This window comes from Lycium barbarum, chromosome 6 (assembly GCF_019175385.1).
Source record: "Lycium barbarum isolate Lr01 chromosome 6, ASM1917538v2, whole genome shotgun sequence".
Classification (NCBI taxonomy): domain Eukaryota; kingdom Viridiplantae; phylum Streptophyta; class Magnoliopsida; order Solanales; family Solanaceae; genus Lycium; species Lycium barbarum.
Genome location: NC_083342.1, coordinates 26,079,911 through 26,104,912, shown reverse-complemented (window position 1 = coordinate 26,104,912; position 25,002 = coordinate 26,079,911). Strand labels below are relative to the sequence as shown.

Here is a 25,002-nt window from a genome sequence, read left to right as displayed (position 1 = left end):
CTATAGGGTAGCCGATCAATCGGTGGTATTTGCAATAATTCGGTTCATCAGTTCTCCCTACTTCATTCGGCCGCTTCATCTCGGGTAACTCAAAAAGTTTCAGCCCAAGAAGTTCATCAAAGATTGCAGAAACGTCTGAATCAAGGAATGGATAATCCTTCTCTTGCATCTCCTTCAAAGTTGGTTTTCTGTTCGCTCTATCCTCCAAAGAAGTTGACTTCACACTCTGCTTCTTGCTTACTTTAGTGGTGAACTTCACAGGTGCAACATTAACGTTCATGAATTCTTTGTTTTCGGTCTTGGAAAAATATCTCCCCACTTTCTTTACTTCTTACTTGTCTTTACCTTTGCGGGATTCGTAGACCGGCGGCGCTTCACTTCCGACTGACGCCATGCTTAACTCCATGTCATGAGCACGAGTGGCCAATTCTTCAAAAGTCTTAGGCTTTATGCCTTGCAAGATATAGGTGAGACCCCAGTGCATACCTTGAATGCACATCTCTATTCTCGAAGCTTCGCTGAGTCTATCTTTGCAGTTTAGAATTGCATGCCTCCATCGATTGATGAAGTCAATAACTGGTTCTTCCTTTCGCTGGCGAGTGTTTGTAAGTTCCACCATGCTTACGGTGCGTCTTGTGCTATAGAAGCAGTTGAGAAACTCCTGCTCCATTTGCTCCCAACTATCAATGGAACCAGACTCAAGGTCTGTGTACCAATCAAAAGCATAACCTTTAAGGGAACGAACAAACTGTTTGGCAAGGTAATCACCATATGTTCCAGCGTTGTTGCATGTTTCAATGAAGTGTGCCACATGTTGCTTCGTATTTCCCTTGCCATCAAACTGCTGAAATTTTAGGGGTTGATAACCGGCAGGCATCTTCAAGCTATCAATCATTGCAGTGTACGGCTTCGCATATGTAAGGGATGATTTTGCGGAAACATCATATTTATCCTTGATGGTCCCCATGATGAACTCCTTTATTTGATTGATTGGGATCATCCCTTCAGAGGAAACTTGGATTTCTGAAGCATGTTCCACTTGTTTTGCGGGAGATTCAATCCTTTCTTGTGCTTGCAGACGTTTTCCAGGGGCATGACTCGAATCCCCCTCCATCACACTATCAAACCTATCTGTCAACTTGACAATTCGATTATCTTGATCTTGCACATATTTGGTCAAGTCTCCAATTGCCTTTGTCAAACTCGCGAGTTTTTCTTCAACAGTTGAAGCATTGGTCATCATCGCATGCATCACCATCATAGATGAAGAAGAATAACACAGATTTTTGCGAACATAGGATGTAGACATGTTATGCGGAGTAGATCCAGTGCTCAAGACGTCATCGTCAGCTTGCCTGATGGATTTCTTGGGCTTAGATAAACTAAGTTGGGCTAGAACCCTCTCCACCATTTTGGCGACATTCTCCCCTTCTTCTGTGGTGTTTGCGGAAGACGAACCAAAGACGACAGCAGATTCAGGCTGTGCTTGCGGAACTCGTTGCCATAGCAATTTGGCTTGGTTCCTTGTGACAGGTCCGGTGCTCCCCTCAGTAACATCTAGGATGTTTTCAACAGCAACAGAGAATTTGGATCCGGTAGTTTTTGCGGATGCGGATTTCGAGTTGACCTTCTTGGAAGCCATCTTAGTGATTTTGAAGTTCGACTATTGGAGAGAAGAGATGAGAGGTAAAGATGGTCCCACTGGGCGTGCCAAATTTGTAACGACTAATCTTTCGTTCCTGAAAATAATAATCAAGACAAGAAAAATAGCGACAAAGAATAATATTTGATTTCAAGAATTTGCGCGGGGGTTACAATCTTTATGAAATCTTAAATAAAAAGATGTAATCCTCTGATTCTTCTCCTCACGATACGACCGTCAATCAAGGGCTTTTGCTTGTTCTTGAATGGACGAATCACTTGTTGTTGATATTTCACTACGAATGCGGAGCCGAGCTTTAATCACAAACGTAGAGGTATGGAAACTTGCGGCTCACCACTTGGAGCGAAGACTTCTTAGTATGTGGAAGACTTGCGGCTGAGAGCTTCTCTATGTCTATCTCCCCTTCTTTTGGCTTTATGAAGACCCCTATTTATAGTTGTAGGGGAGAGCTAGGGTTTGTAGATGATTGGTTGAACCATGTCATTTGAACACTTGGCGACATTTGATTGGTTCTTCTATTGACTTGACATGCTGTGTCATTTATGCACGTGGCATGATTTTATTGGTCCTTGATTTGACTTGGCGCGCCACGTCATCTGACACGTGGCATGGACCTTGGGCTAATAAAGTGGACTCATCATGTGAAGTCCGACAAGATAGACTAGCCCAATTGAATTGGTGTTTCAACTAAGTCCATACATGTTGGATTTAAACAATAAATCCGATTATGTTAGCCCATAATATTTGTTTGGACCAATACATTTAGAATTTAGAATATGATCCAAATTAATTTGTGGATTTAAGTTCGATTAAATTTCAGTGTCTACAAACTCCGTGGCTAAAAGAAATCCTAGGTAAATCCCCACTAAACTACCCTCAACTCAATCCGTGCATATCAACATTACAAGTTAAATCCCCAAATACGGATATTCCCAAGTAATCCCCATCAAATAATCTCCTAGTAAATCTGTATATCCAACTCCCTGGTAAATCCCCACGTACGTATATCCCCAAGTAAATTCCCATCAAATAATCCCCAAGTAAATCCCCATGTATTAAAATTGCAGGTAAATCCCCATGTACGTATATCCCCAAGTAAATTTCCATCAAATAATTCCCAAGTAACTCCCCATGTATTAAAATCGCAGGTAAATCGTCATGTACGTATATCCCCAAGTAAATTCCCATCAAATAATCCCCAAGTAAATCCCCATATATTAAAATCGCAGGTACATCCCATGTACATATATTCCCAAGTAAATTCCTATCAAATAATCCCCATATATTAAATCGCAGGTAAATCCCCATGTACGTATATCCCCAAGTAAATTCCCATCAAATAATCCCGAGTAAATCCGCATATATTAAAAAAGCATGTAAATCCCCACTTACGGATATCCCAAGTAAATTCCCATCAAATAATCCCCAAGTAAATCCGTATATATAACATTCCCAGGTAAATCCCCACGTACGTAAATCCCCAAGTAAATCCGTATATATAAAATTCCCAGGTAAATCCCCAAGTACGTATATCCCCAAGTAAATCTCCATGAAATAATCTCCAAGAATATCCCTAACTACGTTTTCATGCGGATTTTCCTTCAAATACTCAAAGGATTTTTTTTTTCCAATTTTCTTGTCGCATACCTAGGGATTTACATGCGGAAATATTACCTGCCACCATCTTCCCCAGGAAAAGTTGTGGATAACTTTTTCACGCATAATCCTGCCAAATTTACCTGCGGAATTTCTTGGAGAAAACTAATCCGCAGGTAAATATTGTCATGCTTTGGAATTTTAATGTTTTCGCATGAAAATCCGCAGGTATTATCTGCGAAAAAATTCTAGGTAAAATCCACAGGTAATTAGCAGTTTTCTAGTAGTTATCCCCTCCCTTTATCATCTCCCTACCTCTTAACTCTACTGCATCGACTATGAATTTAAGTATAACAAATCAAAATTAACAATTGGAATTGGAATCAAACATGAGATAAAAAAAGGAATCAAAATTCAATACACGGTTGCGTTATAATTTTGATTGTAATACAATATATCCCTACATATCTGCAAATCAAATGACCTTATAGATATAACCCTCTCGTTCTAGATTTTTGCCCATTTTGATAGGACCCTTACGGTTTCATAGATGAAATATTAAATATCTAAAAAATTGTTACAACACACTTCAAACCTCCATTGTTTTACTGGAATTTGAACATTTAGCAGTTAATCTCCAATAAAATTTCTGAAGTTTGAACATATTTCAAACTCCAAAAAAAATTCATGGAGTTTTGAACTTCCAACAGTTCAGACTCGACGAAAAAAATGCAGATGTTTGAAAAGTGGCAGTTACAAAACTCTATATAAAGCTCCTCCAGTTTAAATTTTGGTGGTTCAATTCCATAAAACAATGCAGGAGTTTGACAGGTCATTCGAAGTATATGGCAAGCATGACATGTAACTTAATGTTTCAGACACATTACATATTCTAAAAGCTTCATTTTGACATAATGTTATTCTCAGAAACATGTTAGCCATTGCAGCTAACTTATGGCATAGCTTGTTCCCTTTTTTACTGTTTACATACTTATAAGCCGTGTTTGACCAAATGCTCGAGCTCATGGGAGACTATACTATCCAAAAATTTGAGGAGGGATTTCGACCTTGGGTGAACTCCTATATACTCATATAGGTGAGTCTTGTGGATTAGTCTTAGTACTTGTTAGAAAATGGTGTGTTTCTGGTGAAAATCTGGATATGCTTCAAACTTAATGCCTTACTTGGATCACTTTTCAAAGAGAATTATTTGTCCCTAACAAATACTCTTCAGGGATAGAATTAATGAATCAAAGATCTCTTAACACAAAAGAATCAATGTTGCAGTCACTAAACTTATATAGTTTTTCTTAAGGAAGAATGTTGGCACTTGAATATTCTGTTTCTCTATTTATAGAAGATGTTTTTAACCCTTGACCAGAAACGACGTAACCTTTCGGAAAGAAATGTACTGTTTCAGGCTTTCAGAAAGAAAAAGTACTTTTTTCTTTTCTTTTTGCTTATTCCTTTTATTCTCTTGAAAATTCCAACAGTACTAACATGGGTAACATCAAATCCATTGATTTTACCGTTGAGACTTCAAAAGCTGGGGTAGAACACCCAAGTGAATATCTTCAGGATTTTAACCCGTTTAGGTGTTTCCACTCAACCTAACATGTTATTAAAGCTAGATTATGGTTAAAAGTAATGATTCTCTGTCGGATTGGCAATCACAAAAGAATTGAAAAACAACATTCCTAATATAATTTCATAAGTGAGGTTTGGGGAGGGTAGGATGTAGACAAAACTTACCTCTATCTTTGTGGGAATAGAGGTTGTTTCCAAAAGACTCTTGGCTCGAAAGGAAATAAAATTAAAGAAAAGAAATGAATAAAAGAAAGGGATTCGACGCAGACATTAAAAAAAAATTAAAAATTAAAAATAAAATGGCAACAAAAGAGCAAGATACAAAGCAAAGACGCAATAGGCAGTGAGTACACACATCAAGGAATAGACAACTACGTGGTTACTAAATAATACTACTATTACGAATAAGTGTAAAGGGGCTAGCCCCTCCCTCTCCCACCTACAGTGCGACATAGCACGACTACCTCTTACCCTTCTACCTTAATGCTTGACCTCCACGCTTTTCTATCTAGGGTCATGTCCTCAGTAAGCTGAAGCTGTGTCATATCCTGTTTAATCACCTCCCTTCAGTTCTTCTTCGACCTACCTCTACCTCTCCTAACTCCTCCGATAGTCAACCTCTCATACCTCTCACAAAAGATTTGAACAAACGTTAATTAATCCCCCGTTTAGGGGTGTAAAAGAAAACCGACAAACCGCATCAAACCGACAAGCCGAGTCAAACCGAAGAAAAACCCCGACAAGTCGTTTGGTTTGACTTGGTTTGGTATTGGAAATAAAAACCCGACCATAATTGGTTTGGTTTGGTTTTAACTAAAAAAAGTCAAACCGAACCAAACCAACCCGACCCATAGATGTTAATAATTTTTATAGCCCATAGATGTTAATAATTCAACTAAAGACCAAATCAAAACCAAATCCATACTAATGCTAACAAAAGAAATACAATTCTACTAATGCTAACAAAAGAAAAACATTTCTAACGCTAGGAATAACAATAATGTTGGATATTTATTTCACAATAATGTTGGATATTTATTTCTTAGTTTTTGATTGGTTTAGATAGTATAAAATACATAATTTAATTTTGTTTTTCTTTAATATTTAGTAGTAATTAATAAGGAAAAGGGTCAAAAATGCTCCTCTACTTTGGGAAAAGGGCTAAAAATATCTTCCGTTACAAATATGGGTCAAAAATACCCCTCCCGTCATTAAAGTTTTCAAATATACCCCTATCTTAACGGAAATCCCCAAATCTCCCAAAATAATCCGATTTCATTTTTAAACCCAACCCAACTACATAAAAAATCCATATGCGACCAACTTGTTCCCGAGTCCTATATCTGGAGCCACTAGGCACAGGAGCGGGTAACCCATATGGGGTTTTTTATTTAGTTGGGTCGGGTTTAAATGAAGCAGGTTTAAAAATGAAATCAAGTTATTTTGGGAATTTCCGTTAAGACAAGGGTATATTTAAAAAATTTAATGACGGGAGGGGTATTTTTAACCCAAATTTGTAATGGAGGATATTTTTAGCCCTTTGTCCAAAGTAGAGGGGCATTTTTGACCCTTTCCTCTAATTAATACTTATTAGTCGTACTTATTTTAGCGTTACTTAGTACCTTTAATTTTGATCATTTTCATTATGGCTTAACGAATTTATTATATATTTTGTTGAATATTTTAGTACAATGTCAGCAGTCATCTTACATTTTGTATTATTTGCTTAAGAAATATCTTGTTAGGACTAAAGAAATATTTGAAGCACAAGTTTTATGTTTTGTATGAAGACCCGGAAAAGACTCGAGAAAACCCGAAGTTGAAAAACCCAACTTTTATTGGTTGCTTTGTAAATTAAAAAACCCGACATAATTAATTTGATTTGGTATTTGAAAAATCTAAACCAACCCGATCCATGTACACTCCTACACCCATTGATGGAATTTGTTAAGAACTTGGAAAAATAATGGGCTAAAGCGTTCCTACATAATTGTGAAAACCTCACAAATTAGAGGACTTGAGGAAATGTTCCTAAGCTAAAAAAATTAAAGTTTAAAACTTTGGGCACGTATTGATCTAAGTTGAACCCGGTTATCGTTTAGATTGTGAATTTGTGATTCGGGATTGCTTGAAGGAAGCGTGAACATTAAGTTAAGCTTGTAGCTTTAAGTAAGCTACAAGCTTACTTTAGTTGGATTTTTAATAAGTTCACTGTGCGTTTGATAATAGCTTTTGGTGTTATTCAATACTTTCAACATAAAAACACCAAAGTCACCATATGTTGAAAGACTTGGAACCAGATGCTATGGTCATATTAAAGACCGATAATCTGAATTCATCATAGCATTTCAAAGAATCTAGCAAGTACAAAGAAATGCAAAAAAGGTAGAAACCGAAACGTAAAAATTGAGATTTAATGATATCAATTTAAGGTATAACATAAAAAGGCAAGTACTATTGATGGTCAGTCTCAAAAATCTAATACAACAAACTTTGTTGCTAAACCAACAATCTCTGCTGCCTCAGTTGACTATTAATCCATGGCCATACATTGCCTATCATCTCTTTAATGTCAGTCTGCCTACTTAGCCTCATTCTACCTTCTTGCTTTCTTTGGCATCAGCTTCTTCAGCGCCTTTCGTCTTTCCCTCATCAAACTCCAACAACTGCTCAACAAAAATCAAGAATACAGTTTCAGCCTCGAAATGAAAATGTAAACAAGTTCTTATCAGTTTTTGCTTTCTACTCGAAAAAACAGCTAGAAGCTTCTCTTCCCTCCTTTCTTTTACTTTTCTTAGTTTTCAACCAAGCCATAAAATGCATTTTCTCATATCTATTTACTCCTAGAACAAGTATTATTCCAAAACATCTGACAAGGAATCTAATCTCCATATACTATGTAGCTAAAAAATGGGAGTAAACAGCAAAGTTAGCTAGTAGACTTGATAAAAACAGATTGTCAAGAGAAAAACGTACAGGCTTCACATCCCCGTTCCATATGCAGTGTACCGCCAAGAATCCAATTACAGCTGGAACAATGTACAGCAGAGCAGGCTGAAAAGAAACAAATGTCAAGTCAATAATTAAGGGCACCAGTTTCTTGCAAGGGAAATGAAGTGTAAAAGCTTTATTCAGACACCAACCTGTGCAGCTTGGAACCAGTTCATAACAAATATTGTGAGTGCCAAACCAAATGTATATCCTAAAAATGCACTCTTGAAATATTGGGGTTCCTCCCCCCTGGAGACATCAAAACGGAGGGCCAATGCAACAAAAATGCCTGAAAGATGAAGTGATCAAATGTTACCAAGTCTATCCATTCAGACAAAGAACAAGTTGAAAAATAAAATGATGCAATATCATGACAAAAGCTGATAATAAGCATGTGTAAAAAAAAAGTTCAGTAGTTAGTCACGAAAAAATAAGCTTTTTTTCAATATGGTAAACCACATTCCCCATCCCTTCTCGAGGGACCCACAGTGGCTTTTGCTTCCTGGAAGCCAGAAGTGCTTATTTTTTTTTTCAAAAAAATGCTAATTTTAGAAAGTTGAGGTGCTTGGCCAAAGATTTTAGGGAAAAGATAAGTGCTTTTGAGTAGTAGCAGAAGCAATTTTTCAAAAGCTTAAAAAAATAGCTCTTCCCCCGAAGCACTTTTGGAGCATTGGCCAAGTACAAAGCACTGCTCAAAAGTGATTTTCAGATTGACTAGCCAAACATAAACTGCTACTCTCCAAAAGTACTTTTGTCAAAAAACACTTTTCAAAATAAGCAGATTTTGGAAGTTTAGCTAAACAAGCTATCAAATCCCAAACCTCATGGTTTGAGCTGGAGAATCCCTCTATTACGCCAAACCTCTCCGGTCTACTCGCAAAAAGTAAGCTAATAATTTGTAAAGTTGCTTCAGTAGCTATTCACAAATAGCATAGGTAAATATCAGAAATGGAATTTTATGAAAATGGAGGTTATACCTGGGATAACTATATCTCCAAGACCCAGCATTGAGAAGGGGCGTTTAGCATCCGCTGTGGGGAACAAAAGCTGCAGACAAAGCAATTTTATAATCAGGACACAGTAACTAACACAGGCATGCAATGGAAAATTTAAAGAATAAGCTACATTAAAAGAATCACTATGCTCACCTTGATAGGAGCATCAAAAGATTTGGCAACACTGACCATCACCGGGGTAAAAAAGACCCAGAAGATGTCATACACAAAAAGCCCTGCCTGCATTTTCGAACCAAATCAGCCACAAGTTAATAATTATAGAAAGTTGCATAAGCAAGTACGAATGCCAATGTGAAAGAACCCCTCAAAGAAGCCTAAAACCCTATGTTGCTCGGACTCTTCCAAAATGCCAACGGGTGCGTGTCAAGTCCTCCAAAAGTAGTGCATTTTTGGAGGATCCAACATGGGTGCAGCAACATCTTTAGGAGAATCCAAGCAACATAGCTAAAAAATCTACCATTAGGGTTTAATATAATATGATCCAAGCAAAAGGGATGTATTTGTGTAAGAAAAACCATTAGAGTCAGCTCATGGAGTTCTTTTCCCACTTCTTCAAAGGGCTGTGGTTAGAATCAATGAAGAAAAAAACAAAGGGACATTTGGTTTAAGGCCAGAAACATAAACTGAATGACACCTATCAACCATGTATACTTCCATGTATAATAGACAAGTGTAAAACACAAATTTCTTCTCTTACCAATAGTATGGCACCAGTCTTAAATGATCCAAGTGAAAGCATTTCAATTCCCTGAAATAAAAATGGCAAAGGAAAATCCATATCATTCATCTAAGTAGACATGATGAGACTTCAGAGACTTTTCACCACTGCAAAAATCTCCATTAACTCAAAGCATACAAGTAGATAATAACAAGTAGTATAGGTTCAATGTAAGGACCCAATGTGGGATGTGGAATAGGGCACACTTAACAACTTAGAACCTTATCAATGACAAGAAGCCTGGTATTTTAGTGGGAGCATGGTAGGGGGGAGGCCCATACTCTCCCAATTTCGTAAATGTAGGTCAAATCACATGAGATCTCAGTTATCAAAAAATACGAAAATACAATAAAGAGGAAGACATCAAGTGCCATCGTGGATCCAAATGCTAGCTATAAAGGTGGGACACCTTGCAGCTAAACAAGTGCACCTATGCTAGGTCCTAGAAGACAAATGCGACTTATTTATATGAAAGATGACCTCTCCATTCATGTGACCTAGTTCAACATACTAAAATAAAAAAAGAAAAGGAATCAATGAGTCTTAAAGTTGGTACTTCCTTTGTCCCCAATTTGTATGATACTGTTTCATTTTGGATTATCACAATACCAATGCACTAATAGTACTATCTTACACAACTTCTCAAAACTTCTGAACATTTGAATTCATTTAACTATTGAAAATTTTCAAGTTTTTCTTTTTCAGTAGGGTAAAATACTTTTACGACATCGGAAAAATTCAAAATCTTTAACTTTTATAAGATGTTTTCAGTGTTAAACTAACTATGCAACCATTAGCTTGGTATATCTTCCACTATCACAATATTATACTCCCTCCTTCATCCATTTTATGTGATGCACTTTGACTAGGCATGGAGTTTTTTAAAAAGAGAAATTGAAATTTCTGGTTAAAGACAAACCATAGATGTTTGTGTGCCTATAAACTATCTCATTAAGTGTAAAAAGGAAAGTTCAAAGTTCAAAAAAAATCTACATATAGAAAAGTATCATTCTTCTTTAAACGGACTAAAATGAAAAATGCATCACATAAGGGAGTAATAAATAAGCCATATTAACATCTTAAAATCATGAGTCTAATCAAACAATACTATACAGAATTGGACGGAGGAAGTATACGATATATATACACCAGTAAGTACTAAAATTATTATCAAAATAGAATCCATAGAAATTAAACATATTTTCAAAATAGGAAGTCCATGTAAATTTGACCCCTGAAAATGAAGATATTTAGATTATTGTTAAGACAAAGGACATACCAACACATAAAGTCACACAAACTGAGTTTGAGGCACGAAGCTCACAAATTATATGATTGGAAAATATCCAATAGCCTCATAAATGATGCAATAAACAGCAAACCAGCAAAAGAGAAAACACCTTCCGCATCACAAACTCAGACAATGGACTAGTGAATACGACTAAACCACATTTTCTTAAGAATTTTATTTATTAAATAAAACTGATGATGAGACAGTACTAGCAGAAAGAAGGGATAAGGACAAAAATATTTGTGATCCAGAAAAAATAGAGAATGTAACTTAGGTGGATATGCTGACAAACCTGAATGCAAAAGGCAAGGCCCAAAACGTTGTTAGCTAGCCAATGCTTCTGTTTAGCATACCATACACAGAAAATGGTTCCAGGAATTGAAGAAACAATCTGAGACCTTGTGAACTCAATCTCCACAGCTGAAAAAAAGACAAAATAAAATAACTAAAATTATAATTGAAAACCCAAGGATTCTAAAATGATCATTTGGCATTTTCAGAAGAGACAAGAAAGTGGACCCTACAGCGGAAATATGGGAGGTGCCATATTATGAGATCATCATTCCACTTTTTTGGCAAGAAACGTTTAATAGCAGGTAACAACGTCGCACTGTAAAGCCACAAAGAAAGAGATGACATAAAGCGCACACACAGTAAGACTACTATTCAGTAACTTGAAATAGAATATATTAAGCATAGCAGAATGATCCATACGGAGAGAACATACGAAAGTGCAGCAATTCCAAGTACGAAGAAGTAGCACGTCAATACAGCATTAACCAGGTCTTTTGACAGAAATTTGAAAAGCAAGAACAATGACAAGAGCATTGCACTTCCAACTAAGGGGAACCTCATTGCGTGTTCATTAGACATGGTTTCCTGGTAAACAGCAACGGATTATTTTTAGGTGACATCAAAACAGATAAGACTGAGGAAAAAAGGATGCTGCAACTTGGAGTCCAGAAGATATACCGAAGGAGGAGTAGGTTTGACAGAACGGCAGCAACCCACAAAGACAGTAAGGCAAGCTGTTAATATGACATTTACATTTGGATCCACATTCACCACCAGTGGTGCCAAACTCAAACCTGAAATCCACCAAAAAAGCAAGAGTTTCAAGGTAATTTCGTCAGCATAAAATTTGGAAAGTGATTTGAAATTGCCATGACCACCTAATTATACTTTCTAATCTCCAGATAGCATATATTATTCGAGAGCACAAACAAGAAGCATTCGGGAAAGGGGTTTAAAAAAGAGAAAAAAGTGGGCATCAGAAACAAATATCCCAGGTACATGTAAATTCGAAGATCGGCATAGCCAACTATGAGGTAGTGAAATGCCCTCAAAAAAGCAATATGATGAAACAAACATCCAATCCAATCCAATATATAAGAAAATGCTAAAAATGTTAAAAGAAACCCACTTGGCCATCTATCTCTACCCAATGAACTGTGGAACTATGGAGTGGAACGTACTGTAACATAACGGAAAATGGGTGACAGTAGTAATATGACCGCGGCCTAAGAGGATTTGAATATTCTTTCCAACCGCTATAGAATCAATTCCAATCAATTGGATATTCACTGTAATAATCAACCACACCTCAAATTCCCAACAACACAAAAATAGGAAATGCAATGGCAGAGAAAATCAAAAGGCCCCAAGCCGTCCTACAAAACTTAAGTTATTTTTTTCATTTTAATAAATGTGATATCCGGACCAACTTGCGCGCACCTCAACTAATTCCACTAGTTCCACCGGATACCTGCTACCTCTCACCAGCACAGGTACGGGGTAATTCTGTTCAAGGCTTGGACAGAAATCGCCTAGTGTTTTTTTATTCTGCTAGGATTTGAACTTGAGACCTCAAAGGTCTCAAGTCTCAACCCACTTCATTAACCATTAAACCACACTCTTGGGTGCAAATTAAGTAAATACTTAGCATGACTTATCTTGCAAGGTTTATTACTACATGAGAAAAGAATGTATCATGATTAAGAAACCACACATTTGCCTACATTTTGTCTCTCAATTAACAAAAAAGAATTACCACAATAAACTTTAGCAGTCTATCTAGGGGGAAAAATGATCCAAAGGAATAACCAACACAAACTGGGGCGCAACAAGAAGCTACAAATAACATACTTGTCATGTAATACAATAGAAAAAGATTTACTTTATTGTCTGGATTTCATAAGCACAAATCAAACAAGTGTACTATACAACAGTTCAGCTATCAAAAGAAATAATGAATGAAGCAAAATCAACAGAAACCATACCTAATAAAGCAACATTCGCAAGACGCTCCATATTCTTCATATTGTAATCCACTCCGGTTTCGACTCCCCCCGACAAGAAGAAGCTATATGAAAACTAACAACATGAGCACCATCATCAGTCAAAGTTTACATCTTTTCAAGATCCTATAATCATTTACAGAAATGTGCAAAAGGGTACAACTAAATCATACTAAAAGTTGCTCACATTAACAGAAACAAATATAAAACAAATATAACAATGTCACAATAAAAGCAGAAAGGTAATGTAATAAAGATTCACCCACTTAAAAATCACATTTTTATCAAAAGTTGAAAATCTCTATCAATCAAGATTCACCTCCAAAAAATAATTTCTTTATTCCATAAGATTTCCACAGTATAGGCAAACCCAAACACCCAATTAACTCAAATTCCCTAAATTTTGTTCTGAATTTAAAAAAACAAATTACAAACTTAAAACAAAAAATGAAAAGTCAGACACCCGAATCAATCAAATGAAAAAATAATATCTTCAATATTTCAAGAAATCAGTTTAAAAAATAATCCAATCTTGATACAAATATATTCATTTTTAACATATACCCATTTCGCCGAGGGTCTTTCGGAAACAGCCTCCCTGCCTTCCAAGGTGGGGTAAGGTCTGCGTACACTTTACCCTGCCCAGACCTCACGTTGTGGGATCCAACTGGGTATGTTGTTGTAACACATACCCATTTCGCTAAAAACGTTTAAATTACAAACACAAACAACACTAAAAAATGAAAAAATAATTTCTCCAACTTTTCAAGAAATCAGTTAAAAAAAAAAAAAACTAATCTCGATACAAATATATTCATAAGGACACATTTTTAACAAAACCCATTTGCCTAAAAACGTTTAAATTACAACCCAATCAAATGAAATAATAAATTCACCAATATTTCAAGAAAGCAGTATAAAAAATTAAAAAAAAGTAATCTTGATGCAAATATATTCATTTTAACATAAATCCACTTCGCTAAAAATTCTTAATTACAACCCAATCTTGATAAAAACGCAAACCCACTTCGCTATAAACCAGTTAAAATGAAACAAATTCACCAATTTTTCAATAAAATCACTAAGAAAATAAGTAATCTTGATGCAAATATATTAATTTTTACCTTACAAGAAATTAATGTGGGTTTCCGTCTCTTTCTCTGCTGGTCTCCAAGCAGACAGATCGGTGGAATTTTCCTTTGGTAAATTTTTTTTTTTTTTTTTAATTTTCTTTTCTGTGCTAATAAAATAGGGTTTTAGGCTTTTTGTTTGGAAGAAAACACGTCAGTATTGGCTGTTCAAACCAATGAGAGACTGCCACGTGACTTCCTAAAATATCTTCATTGTAGCAGGTTACAATATTAGTTTTAGTATTAAAGAGGCAATATAACAATATAGCCCCTTATGTTTGGGATAAGTTTAAAGTAGTCCATTAAATATACTTCTGAACAGTTTTGGTTATTTAAGTTTGTTAAAAGTGAATGTTTTCTTGTCTCCGTCATTTTTTTTTTTGGTAATTAACAATTTTCATTGATTATCAGTAAATCGTTCCAACTTCATAGCGTAGTCTATCCCAAACTAGCTATCTACAAAGAAGATGGTAAACTTAGATAAGCACAAAGTCTAAACTAAACAGCTGCAGCTCAAAAGAATCATAATTTAAGTTCCTGAACTAGGAGTTGCATCCCAAGAGCAGTTATAACATTAAAAATATAGGCAAGTTCTCTTACAATACTCTCAACTTCTGTACTTCGTTTTTAAAAAATCCTCAGGCTTCTCCCTTCCAAATGGCATAGATGAATGATCTAACTTTTTGTGATCTCCCTTTTTCTTTGTTAGTTGTCCAGTTCACATATTGGTCCCAGGTGTTAGCAACAATAATTGGTCTTTTGATCCAGTTTAAGAGTCTAGTCCATAGACTGAGAGTGTAACTACATGACACAAATAAAATTGTCATGCCCAAATCACGGGTCATGATGACACCTACACTATCCCACTAGTAGGCGAACTATCCCCAAGTTGTCAAATCATTTGTAAAGCAATGCAGAAGTAGTTAAGTACATTTAAGTATCATCCAACAGTCTTAAATATATAAAGTAAGTGTACGGAAAGCGAACTTAGTCAATACAACCCCAAAACCCCCATTTAACTTGTACAAGAGCTTCTAAATAAATTACAAGTCTTAACACAAAAATGGATAATGGTCTTGAAATATAAAGTAGAAAAAATAATATAAGAAAAGATCCAGGACTGCAGGTCCAGTTGGTAATCTGATAGGATAACCTCGGAATCAACCACGAGGCCTGGATTAGAACACGACTCCGTATCTGCACAAGGTGGAGCAAGTGTAGCATGAGTACAACCACTAGCACTCTGTAGGTATCATAGGCCAACAACGAAAGAGACACGCAAAAAGCATATAAAGATTGAACATATATCACATAACAGACTAGCACAGTCATACCTCCTAGTTATGACCAAGGAATCATATTTCATGTAAGGGCAGTAGGTAAGCATATAATCAATTAGGAAAAGTAGTCCAAATAAATGAATGAATGAATGCACTGCCAATAAATATCCCGGTACACACATACTAGCGGTCTTTCCGTCTAGTCATGACTCATATGGGACTCGCGAAGTCCATATACCTATCACTATTCCATCCGAGGTCATTTTCATTCAAACTGTGACCACTCACTGTACCGCCGGATTGTGAGAACCTCATTATATCGCCCGAATTATCACTATCAGACTGTGAGAACACCACTCTTACCTTTTTCCCAGCCTTTAAGACCACCTCATATCTCCTTCTGTAGCCCACTTCAACAATATATAAGTATGAATGATCAAAATAAGCAGGAAATCATAAGCAAGTAATAAATAGTCCTTAATGTTTAAACAATTCCCTTGACCCAAGTAGCAAGATCATACGAGAAATATCATGTTAAAGGTGTTGCACATAGCATATAGAAGCAAGCATTGACCCGTTCATTAGTTACAATATCATCTATCAGCACACAATCAGGTCCTAGATTTTTACATATCAACGCCGATAATTAATAACTTAATCACATTATAATACCATTACAATTACACTGGTGCCCATACAAGTGCTCATCATAGTCACGGGTATAGGATCCCTTTTCACGTCCAATACCCTTTCATTATTCATAAACTATATACATTCTCCAATCGGAGTCTTAAGAGTAAATTGTAACCTAACTCGAAAATTGAACAGGTGCCACGAACCGTCAAGTCTGAGCCTTTCCTTTTTGAATCGCCTCGGAATGCTCCAAATCTCGATCCGAGTAAAGATTAAGTCTTCCCGAAGCTCTGCCGCATCCAAAATCATAAAATGAGTTCAATCTAGTCAAAACATTACTCTACAAGGTTAAACAAGTCTAATGATACCCATATTGCTATTATTTTATTCAAAACCCAAAAACAAACCCAAAATAATCAGACCAGAGCCCCAATGGAAAAACTGAAATTTTATTTAAACATTGATTTACCCATGACTTAAATAGTCTAAATCGAGCACATCATCGAAGACTAACCACGAATCGACTTTTCAATTTCAAAAAAAGCTTAAATTCCATTTTAGAGCGAAATCCCCAAATTTCCAACTCAAATCATGATTTAAAACGCTCAATTAATGGAAGGAATAAGGAGCAAACATTAAAATAGGGATTAGAATCTTACCCCCGAGCTCAATCGTGAAAATGCCTTTGAAATCGCCCCAATCTGAGCTTTAGAACTCAAAATGTGAAAGTGGGAAATGACTCGGATTAGGGGACTTATTACTGCCTTATCATGACCCATCTTTGCTATCGCGAAGGGCCCGCGCGATCTCGTTCCACTGCCCCGACCCAAACAACCACGAATGCGAGGCAGCCTCCGCGATCTTGAAGCACAGCCTTCCCGGGTCCTCTCTAGAGAACGCGGCCTGCCGCCCTCGAACGTGACCCAACCCTCCTCCCTTTTACACGAACGCTACGGCCCAGTCGCGATCGCGAAAAAGGACCACTCGCACTAGAAACCAACAATTCAAAAACATCCACGGATTTAACACTCAAAACTCATCCGAAACCTCTCGGACACAAACCAAAAGTGTAACTTGAGTATAATTGATGCTCGAACTTGCTCAGATCGACGAAACACCCATACGAGATCGTTAAGGCACTATTAACCATGAAAACGCCCTAACTTTATCAAAAACCAAAACTTTGACACCAAGCATCCAAACCCTTCTCGAACCCTCGGGACCCGTACCAATGGCTTGACCAAGTCATAAATTATATTCCGGACCTAATGAAATCGACTATACTCTGAAAAAGACGCATTTACCTCAGATGTTGACTTTGGTCAACCATTCTCATTTCTTGATCTTCGACTAATCATGCATATATTTACCCATTGTTGCCTCACATTTTAGTACTTTTAATTGTCTTTTGAGTACAAATCATATTTCTTCGTGCTTAATATTATATTTTTACTGTATAGGAATAAAGCAATGTGAAGATGGAAAGATTTGGAACAAAATTTAATAAAAAGCGAGAAAGAAATTGAAAAGAGAAAAGGAAAGGAGACAAGAAAGGGACATCATGATTGAAGCAATAGGCTGAAGATTATTTTAAAGTCACAACATACAACTTGAATTGAAGTTATTGACGTGGCAGCAAATAAGTTTACAATATTAATTAGTGCTTCAGTGAATTTACCAGACTTTCCAAACGCAGTAGAACGTGAGGCACAAGCTAGTTGTGCGCTTCGCCACGCGAAAACAAAGATCCACAATTTTAATTCTTCCAATTAGTTTTGGACTGAGTTATTTTGTTTGGATTTTTTCCACACCTATAAATAGTCCATAACACACAATATTTAGACAACTTTGGACAACTTGAAATCCTTAGTTCAGAACTTTTTACCTAGAGAGAGCTTGGAGCCGCCGTGGAGGCCGTAGTTACAGGGTTTTACCTTCTCTTCTCTATAATACTTATTTTGACGTTTTTATTCGGATGATTTGTTGTTTTTCCTCCATGTCTATGTGGAGCTAAACTCTTTAATTCTAGGGTTGTGACGAAAGACATGATAGTTGGTTTGGCGACAATTTCTATCAATTAAATTTTCATATTTTGGGTTGCTTATTTATTCTTAATCTTAATTATTTGATTAACTGGCCAATGGTTGAACACTATCTATGGCGTGTGAATTGAACTAGGGATAGGAAATTTGCATGCGTAATAAGAATAAATAGGGCTTGTTCGATATAATCGCTTCGCTAATGAGGATAGGAATATACCCTTTAGCCTTACTTAGTTGAATACGGAGAAGTAAATGCGTTCTTGTTACCTCTGGCGACCATAGGGATATAGGCGTTATAGTAGCATCTACAGGCTTGTGAGCAACTCGGAAGATACTCATAAAGTTATAATTAACCCGTCAACCAGTAACCCAGTAAATAAGATAGGTAGAATTGTCAGAAGATCACCTGGATTGTCGAAAGCCATGACCCTAGAACTCTCCATCATATGTTAAACCTTACAATCTTTGTCACAATACTCTCAGTCACGAAAACACCCATCACAAATTGTTTACTTTTCAGTTTTAGTTTAGTTACAACAAACACCTTGATTTTTACTTTATTGAATAGTTTTATTCGAATTTGAATTAGTTTAACAGTAGAATATAAGTCTCTGTGGGATCGATATCTGGACTTAAAAGTCCATATTAATTGTACGACCGGGTATACTTACGTGTACGTTTGGGAGCAACATTTCTTAACTTAAGAATTTCCAAAATATCATTTTCCTTACCTAAAACTCACCCCCAAAGATTTAGGAATTGCTCCACCCGTCTCCACAAGTCATAGACATCAATACGAAGCTAACAGAATCAACGAATTTCCAATATGAGTCTTATTTCTTCCCGTGACCATCTTTTCACCTTTAATAAGCATATTAAATACTTAAACCAACTTAATTGTCAAAAACCAATCAAACGAACTCTAAAGTTAGTTCTGTCAATTTCTATAGGTCATAAATAGTATTACAAATCCAACGAAATCTTCAGGTCGCCTATCAGAGCACATTTTCCCAAAACAAGCAATTAATCCAAATAATTAATAACTAGGATTTTTCCAAAATGAGAACTTCTCCCAAAGTGAACCAAATGATATCTATTTGACTTCCAATTTTTGCAAGTTAGTCAAAATAATTTTTACGGAGCTTCTAGAATAGACGACACGCAAAACAGAGCATCAGTTCTAAAAATGACCGATCAGATCGTTACATCAATGATATTTACTTTCATTAGAATTTCTACATAGGACACAAGTTGGTTCCACATTAATTCCCCATATTAGTAACTTGTCAGCTATAGGCATCCTCCTATGGAAATGAAGCCACATAGTATGTAGAGCTTTTGGTCTTGCACTGTTTTGAAACATTATACATTTCCATGTCTTTGGGGTAGGTCTATCCAGGAGTTGGAAATAGATATGCTTGATTATTCTTCTATTTGGCTTGCTAGGAGTTGGAGCTTGTTCCAGTATCCTTCTAGCACCAATGATCTGTCTGATCATCCAGCTTTCCTAATCAGGCATAGGAGTTATGTGGAAAATGCAGTTTTCGATATAATAGAGTGAATCATCTAATTCACAACCTTTCCTGCTTATTGGTCAAATTCCAGCACATTTTAGCAATTGTAGCATTATTCCATAAGTACATATTAGTGAGATTGTGTCCACCATTTACTTTAGTTAGCGCACCCTCTCCCATGCCACCAGAGCTCTTTTGTAATTAAATTAGTCCCAGACTGTTGGCATATAGCCATGTGTGAAGTTTTGATGATTGAAAAAGTGAACAGAGTGAACCTACAATGTAAAGAAAACTAGGTCTAGATACATGTGATACTTGACAAAGTAATTGAGCAAAGCAAGAACAACTGGTTAAGATAAAGTAGAGGTTCCAGACAATGTAAAAGGGCCTGAAAAGGCATACAACATAGGATGGATAGAACATGTCCACAAACATGTTCCAAGGCAAAGATTAGCAGAGAAAAAAAGCAAACATATGAAAATAGATGAGCAACATATCTTTGTCCAGGCAAAACATGTGAAACGGTGAAAGCACAGGTTGAATGAGATGCAGACAAGTACTAGTTCAATGAGATGAAGATGACTCAGTCCTAGAGCAGGTCATTGAAGAATAGAACAAATATGTAAACATGTTATATTACAAAGGAGTCTTTAGGTATAGTTGGTCAATGAATCAGGAGAAGAAGAAATTATGAGGAAATGGTAAGGATGACTCAGAAGTATTTTGTTCAAAGTAAAGAGAGTTGTAGACAGAGCATATGAACCAGGTTTGCAAACATGTTCCAACATAGAGCAAGAACACGATCAGAGTCAAAGAGCTAGACAAGGCTGACAACATGCTTTATTCCAGCAATGTATAAATTTGAATGAAGAAGAAGACAGATGATACGCTCAAATTACACCTTTTAATGACATAACGCGGACGTTGTCAAATATAGTAACCCAACAAGGTTAGGGTCGAATCCCACAGAGAACAATATGTAGGCGTTTTAAGCAAATTAGAAATTATCACCAACAAAAGCTAGGCCGAACGCATCAATGGTGGTTTTTAGATATGGTTTTGATAAAATACAAAAATATTAAATCTAATCTAGAAAGTAAGTAAGTTGATCAATGGCCACAAGAATGGAATAAAAGAAACTACTTCTCAAGTAACGATCCAATATATTTCACGAATTACAGATAATGGTAATATTATGTTAATTAGTCTCGGATAATGACTCTAAATTAACTTCTCCCGAAGATTAACTAGACTACCTAATTGAATATCCCTAAAACAATTAGGAGCATTAAGAACACCCGACTATGGCTACAAGTGGTATCGCCTATTCCTAGGTCAATTTCCATTAGATGGGGGTTAACGCCCCAAATTCATGTTAATTATTCTATCCCAACCCCGTTCTTCCTCTTCCGAGTTTCAAACAAAGTAAATGGGCAAGTCCTAGGATTAGCTACTCCCTTGAGAAACGTTGAAGAACAAGAATAATTAAAATAACAATAACTTACTTGATTAAAAATAATGTTGATCAATAAATAAGCACAACAAGAGTTTCAATCTCAATTGTCACCAAGAAATTCCCATAAACAAGGTTCCGATAAAAGAAAGAAAATATACGTAGGAACCTTAGCCTCCAAACTTGTGTTTTATGCCAAAGATATCTAAGAATTATGGCTTATGAAATATTTATAGGTGTAGGAAAAATACCCCAAATAAAATAACCTAGTCCAAATCGGACTGGGATAAAATATTTCGCCCAACTGGGCCTCGTAAAATTGTTGAGTGCGTCGCACCACAGCGAAATTGGAGGCGTCCAGTACCACAATGTCATAGGACACTTAATGTTGCATCTCATTCAATTGCTGGCTGCCAGGTAAGCAACTCATTAATTTCAATTGTAATTTGCTTGCTATTGCACTGCTTCTTGGGAAATCATTACAACATCATGATATCTTCTTGTTTATTTAATTTTTTGTTTTCGTAATTTTAACACATGTCATCAAATTTTGGTTCAAATCTCTTCATCTTCGCACCATTTTATTCCTACACATTAAAATATAATATTAGCACAAGTTCTTATAATTAATACTCAAACGACGATTAAATGTACTAAATGTGAGGAAAATAATGAATAAATATATGCATTTCTTGCCAAACATCAATAGACACGGAGCAACACATGAATAATGAAACATGTCTATCTACATGTTCCATCATCCATCACAAAAGCAGACTCAAGATAGAGTCGCAGGAATGAATGAGAAGGGGATGATGAAATAGGCTTGTGAACATGTTCCATCTCAGACAGTGCAGAGATTCAGAGGCAGATGAACCAGGTGGATGAAACAGGTTCGTGAACATGTTCCAGCGCAAGTCCTACAACAAATAGGATTTGCAGATTTATGGTAAAGACTTGGCGGTCAAGTATGCAGATTTCTTGCTATATTTGTTGGGATTAGTAAGACTTCTACAAGGACAAGAAGCTGACTCAACAAGGCAAGAATTCAAATACATAAAAACCCTAAAATCTTATAGGCCTACTCAAAGAGGGTTTTGTGTTTGCCAACCTGTTGTGCACTCAATGTTATAAATATCCAAGTAATACCAAGAAGAAGGTTTGCCCACCTAGAAGAGAGAATTTAGAATATTGAGCGATCAAATGATAGATCAAGAATATTCAAGAATCCAGGCATGCGCCTCTAGTGTAAGAAGAAAGATTGAAGGAGATGTACTACTGTCTAATGTTTTCCAGTTCTTAAGTCTAGAAAACTTGTATTAGGTTGGGCTATCGAGTTGTACTTTATCCATTTTATTAAAAGCAGTTAAGTTAGTACAAAAAAGTTGTAAATTCAACTTCAAGTTGGAGATCAACTTGAAGGTTGCTTTCTTGTCCGAGGTTGATTAGGAAGATAAGGATTAGAGGTTTGTTCCTACGTTATAGAGGCTGTAACTTGAATTTGCAGAGGCTCATCGTTGTAGTGGAGTTTTGGGGAAAGTCCTTGTCACAACCCAACCCGCCATGACCGACACCCATCTAAATCCTAACGGGTGAACCAATATACATATCACCTAATCCATTCAATACGGTTCTTAGATAAATCAGGCTAAACAATTATTACTTATTTAACAACAAAAGAACAAGTAAATCATGTCATAAATACTGTAGTAAGTGCGGAAGTTTTAGCTATTACAATCCCCAAAATCCGAAAGTCATCGTACAGGACTCTAAGCCAAAAACACGTCTAGGAACTGAAATCTGCCTAATAAATATCCATAATGTCCAGAATAAGAAAAGACATTATAAGTAGAAGATATTCGGGCGGCCTGGCATGAGAAGAAGCTCACCCCAAAATCTGTCAGCAAATATCCTCCACGCTAGATGTGAGGATGAGTAGCGGTCTCTATATCAAAATCTGCACTCAAAAAATGTAGCAAGGTAGTATCAGTACAAACACTATATACATGTAAGCATCATAGGCCGACTACGATTAGTATCATGCATATCTTATGAAATCAATAAAATAAACAAGTCGGTCAATCATACACGAATATCAATACATCACAACAAGTCAACCACGGACAATCACAACAAATCACCAAGTTGCCAAGAATCACAAACACGTCAACCATAACAGAAATAAATTTACCACTATAACCCCACTCACTGTACACACATGCTATCTGATGTCATAACTCAGTAGTCATGACCTGCAGGGGACCCATGGTGTTCATGTACCACTCGTTCCGGAACACTCCTCGGACCCGAGCACAACCTCCGCTCCACAACGAACCTCGAACGCAGGATATAACAATAAACCTCTCGTTTCCGGAACTATCCTCGGACCAGGAGCCCATAATCTAGGCCACATGTGTGCCTTGTCATACGTTTTACAGAACAGTGTTTCTTACCTTCTCAATATCTATATTCACCTCATCATTTCGTGTCACAACACCCTCGAGAAGACTATATTAACTTCTCATCACAATACAACCACTGTAAATTGAATCACACAGGAATAATGGCATGAAGCCTACACAACATTCAATCACAAACACATAGGAGCTTAACCACACAATATCATGTAATGAATACTAGACATGCTTTCTCCTAATGAAATCACAAACATACATTTAACTAACCAAAGTCTAACTCAAGTAAACCGTAACCTACCTCAAAGTAGAGCTGGAACAATGCCTGTCACTCTGCCATAACCTTTCCTTTCCTCAAAGCCTCAATACGTTCACGGTCTAGAAATAGAAGACTCAATGAGTCATATTGCTCAATTTGTAAATACCTAGGTAAGAAATACCCTTCCCTTTCCCCATTCTAAGGGTGGATGATTTTCGAGGTGATAGACAACCTATCAAAAGGACCTAATATTCATAAACCATCAATTTCTACCACATTCTATCAAACATTCCCATTACAATAGTTTTCTATGGCAAAGACGCCATTTTTATAGAACCCTAGGTCTCTAATCACTTAGTTTATATCTCTAACTGTTCAATTTATAATCAAGAGAAACTAACCAATGCATTTAGATGATAACTAAGCGATAATAACCATAACCCATCAAGTTTAGAAGGTTTATTAATGTTCTAGGGTTTCAATTTCACCATTAAAGACCCATGGAGATGATTACACTAATGAAGGGGAAAGGAATGATAGAATGAAAAGTAATGGAACTTACCTTACAAGGTTGTCTTGCCCTAGCTTGAAAATTCTCTCTAAGTGTTTGTTGGGAAGTGTGTTGGGGTGTTATGAATGAGAAAATAAAACTAAGGCATTAAAAACCCGGCTACTGCTTCCCATCGACCACTGCAGCTGTCCCGTTATAGCGGTCCTCAACTATCTCGCCTGACCGCTATGGCGGTCGGTTCACCGCTATAGCGGTACCGCCGTAGCAGTCCACCGTCGACCATAGTGCCCACCAAATAAATGGATGGCCGCTTGCAGCGGTTGAGGCACCGCTATAGTGGTACCGCCGCAACGGTAGTCCCACCGCTGCAGAGGTCCATTTTGGGCAGCAAGGTCGGATTTTTGTCCAGTTTTCCCCCCTATCACCCCACATTTCATCCAAGGCCTCAAAACACAACACAAAACATGCATACATACAAAAAGACGCCCTACAAATCCACCCGCGGCCTCGGAATTCCCAATGGAGTCCTAAATTCTTGTAACGACCGGAAGGGTCGTTATAATCCTATAGAGGTATAGGTCGTGGTTTTTTTCTCCTTTGTGATTCA

At 36.7% G+C, this 25,002-nt stretch overlaps 1 protein-coding gene across 3 annotated transcripts; it reads right to left on the bottom strand.

The window, feature by feature from the left end:
- Positions 1-7,234: 7,234 nt before the first annotated feature.
- On the bottom strand, positions 7,235-14,437 carry LOC132643656 (signal peptide peptidase-like). 3 transcript variants are annotated; one of them, XM_060360146.1, is made up of 12 exons: positions 14,284-14,437; positions 13,142-13,235; positions 11,835-11,950; positions 11,590-11,741; positions 11,387-11,472; positions 11,155-11,282; positions 9,551-9,601; positions 8,986-9,072; positions 8,815-8,884; positions 7,990-8,126; positions 7,823-7,900; positions 7,235-7,512 (listed from the first exon to the last, which is right to left on the bottom strand). In XM_060360146.1, the coding sequence occupies exons 2-12, from the start codon at positions 13,179-13,181 to the stop codon at positions 7,438-7,440; spliced, it is 1,020 nt and encodes a 339-aa protein (XP_060216129.1). In that variant the 5' UTR covers positions 13,182-13,235; positions 14,284-14,437; the 3' UTR covers positions 7,235-7,437. The 3 variants fall into 3 exon arrangements, with proteins under 3 accessions (XP_060216129.1, XP_060216131.1, XP_060216130.1); XM_060360148.1 differs by having other exon boundaries at positions 13,142-13,224; positions 14,284-14,427; XM_060360147.1 differs by having other exon boundaries at positions 14,289-14,427.
- Positions 14,438-25,002: the final 10,565 nt, after the last annotated feature.

Coding starts and splice junctions, on each gene's coding strand:
- LOC132643656 (XM_060360146.1), bottom strand. CDS start 13,181: ATGAAGAATATGGAGCGTCTTGCGAATGTTGCTTTATTAG. Junction 11,473..11,589: donor CTTGGAATTGCTGCACTTTC/GTATGTTCTCTC, acceptor GTGGCTTTACAG/TGCGACGTTGTTACCTGCTA. Junction 7,901..7,989: donor ACTGGTTCCAAGCTGCACAG/GTTGGTGTCTGA, acceptor GTTTCTTTTCAG/CCTGCTCTGCTGTACATTGT.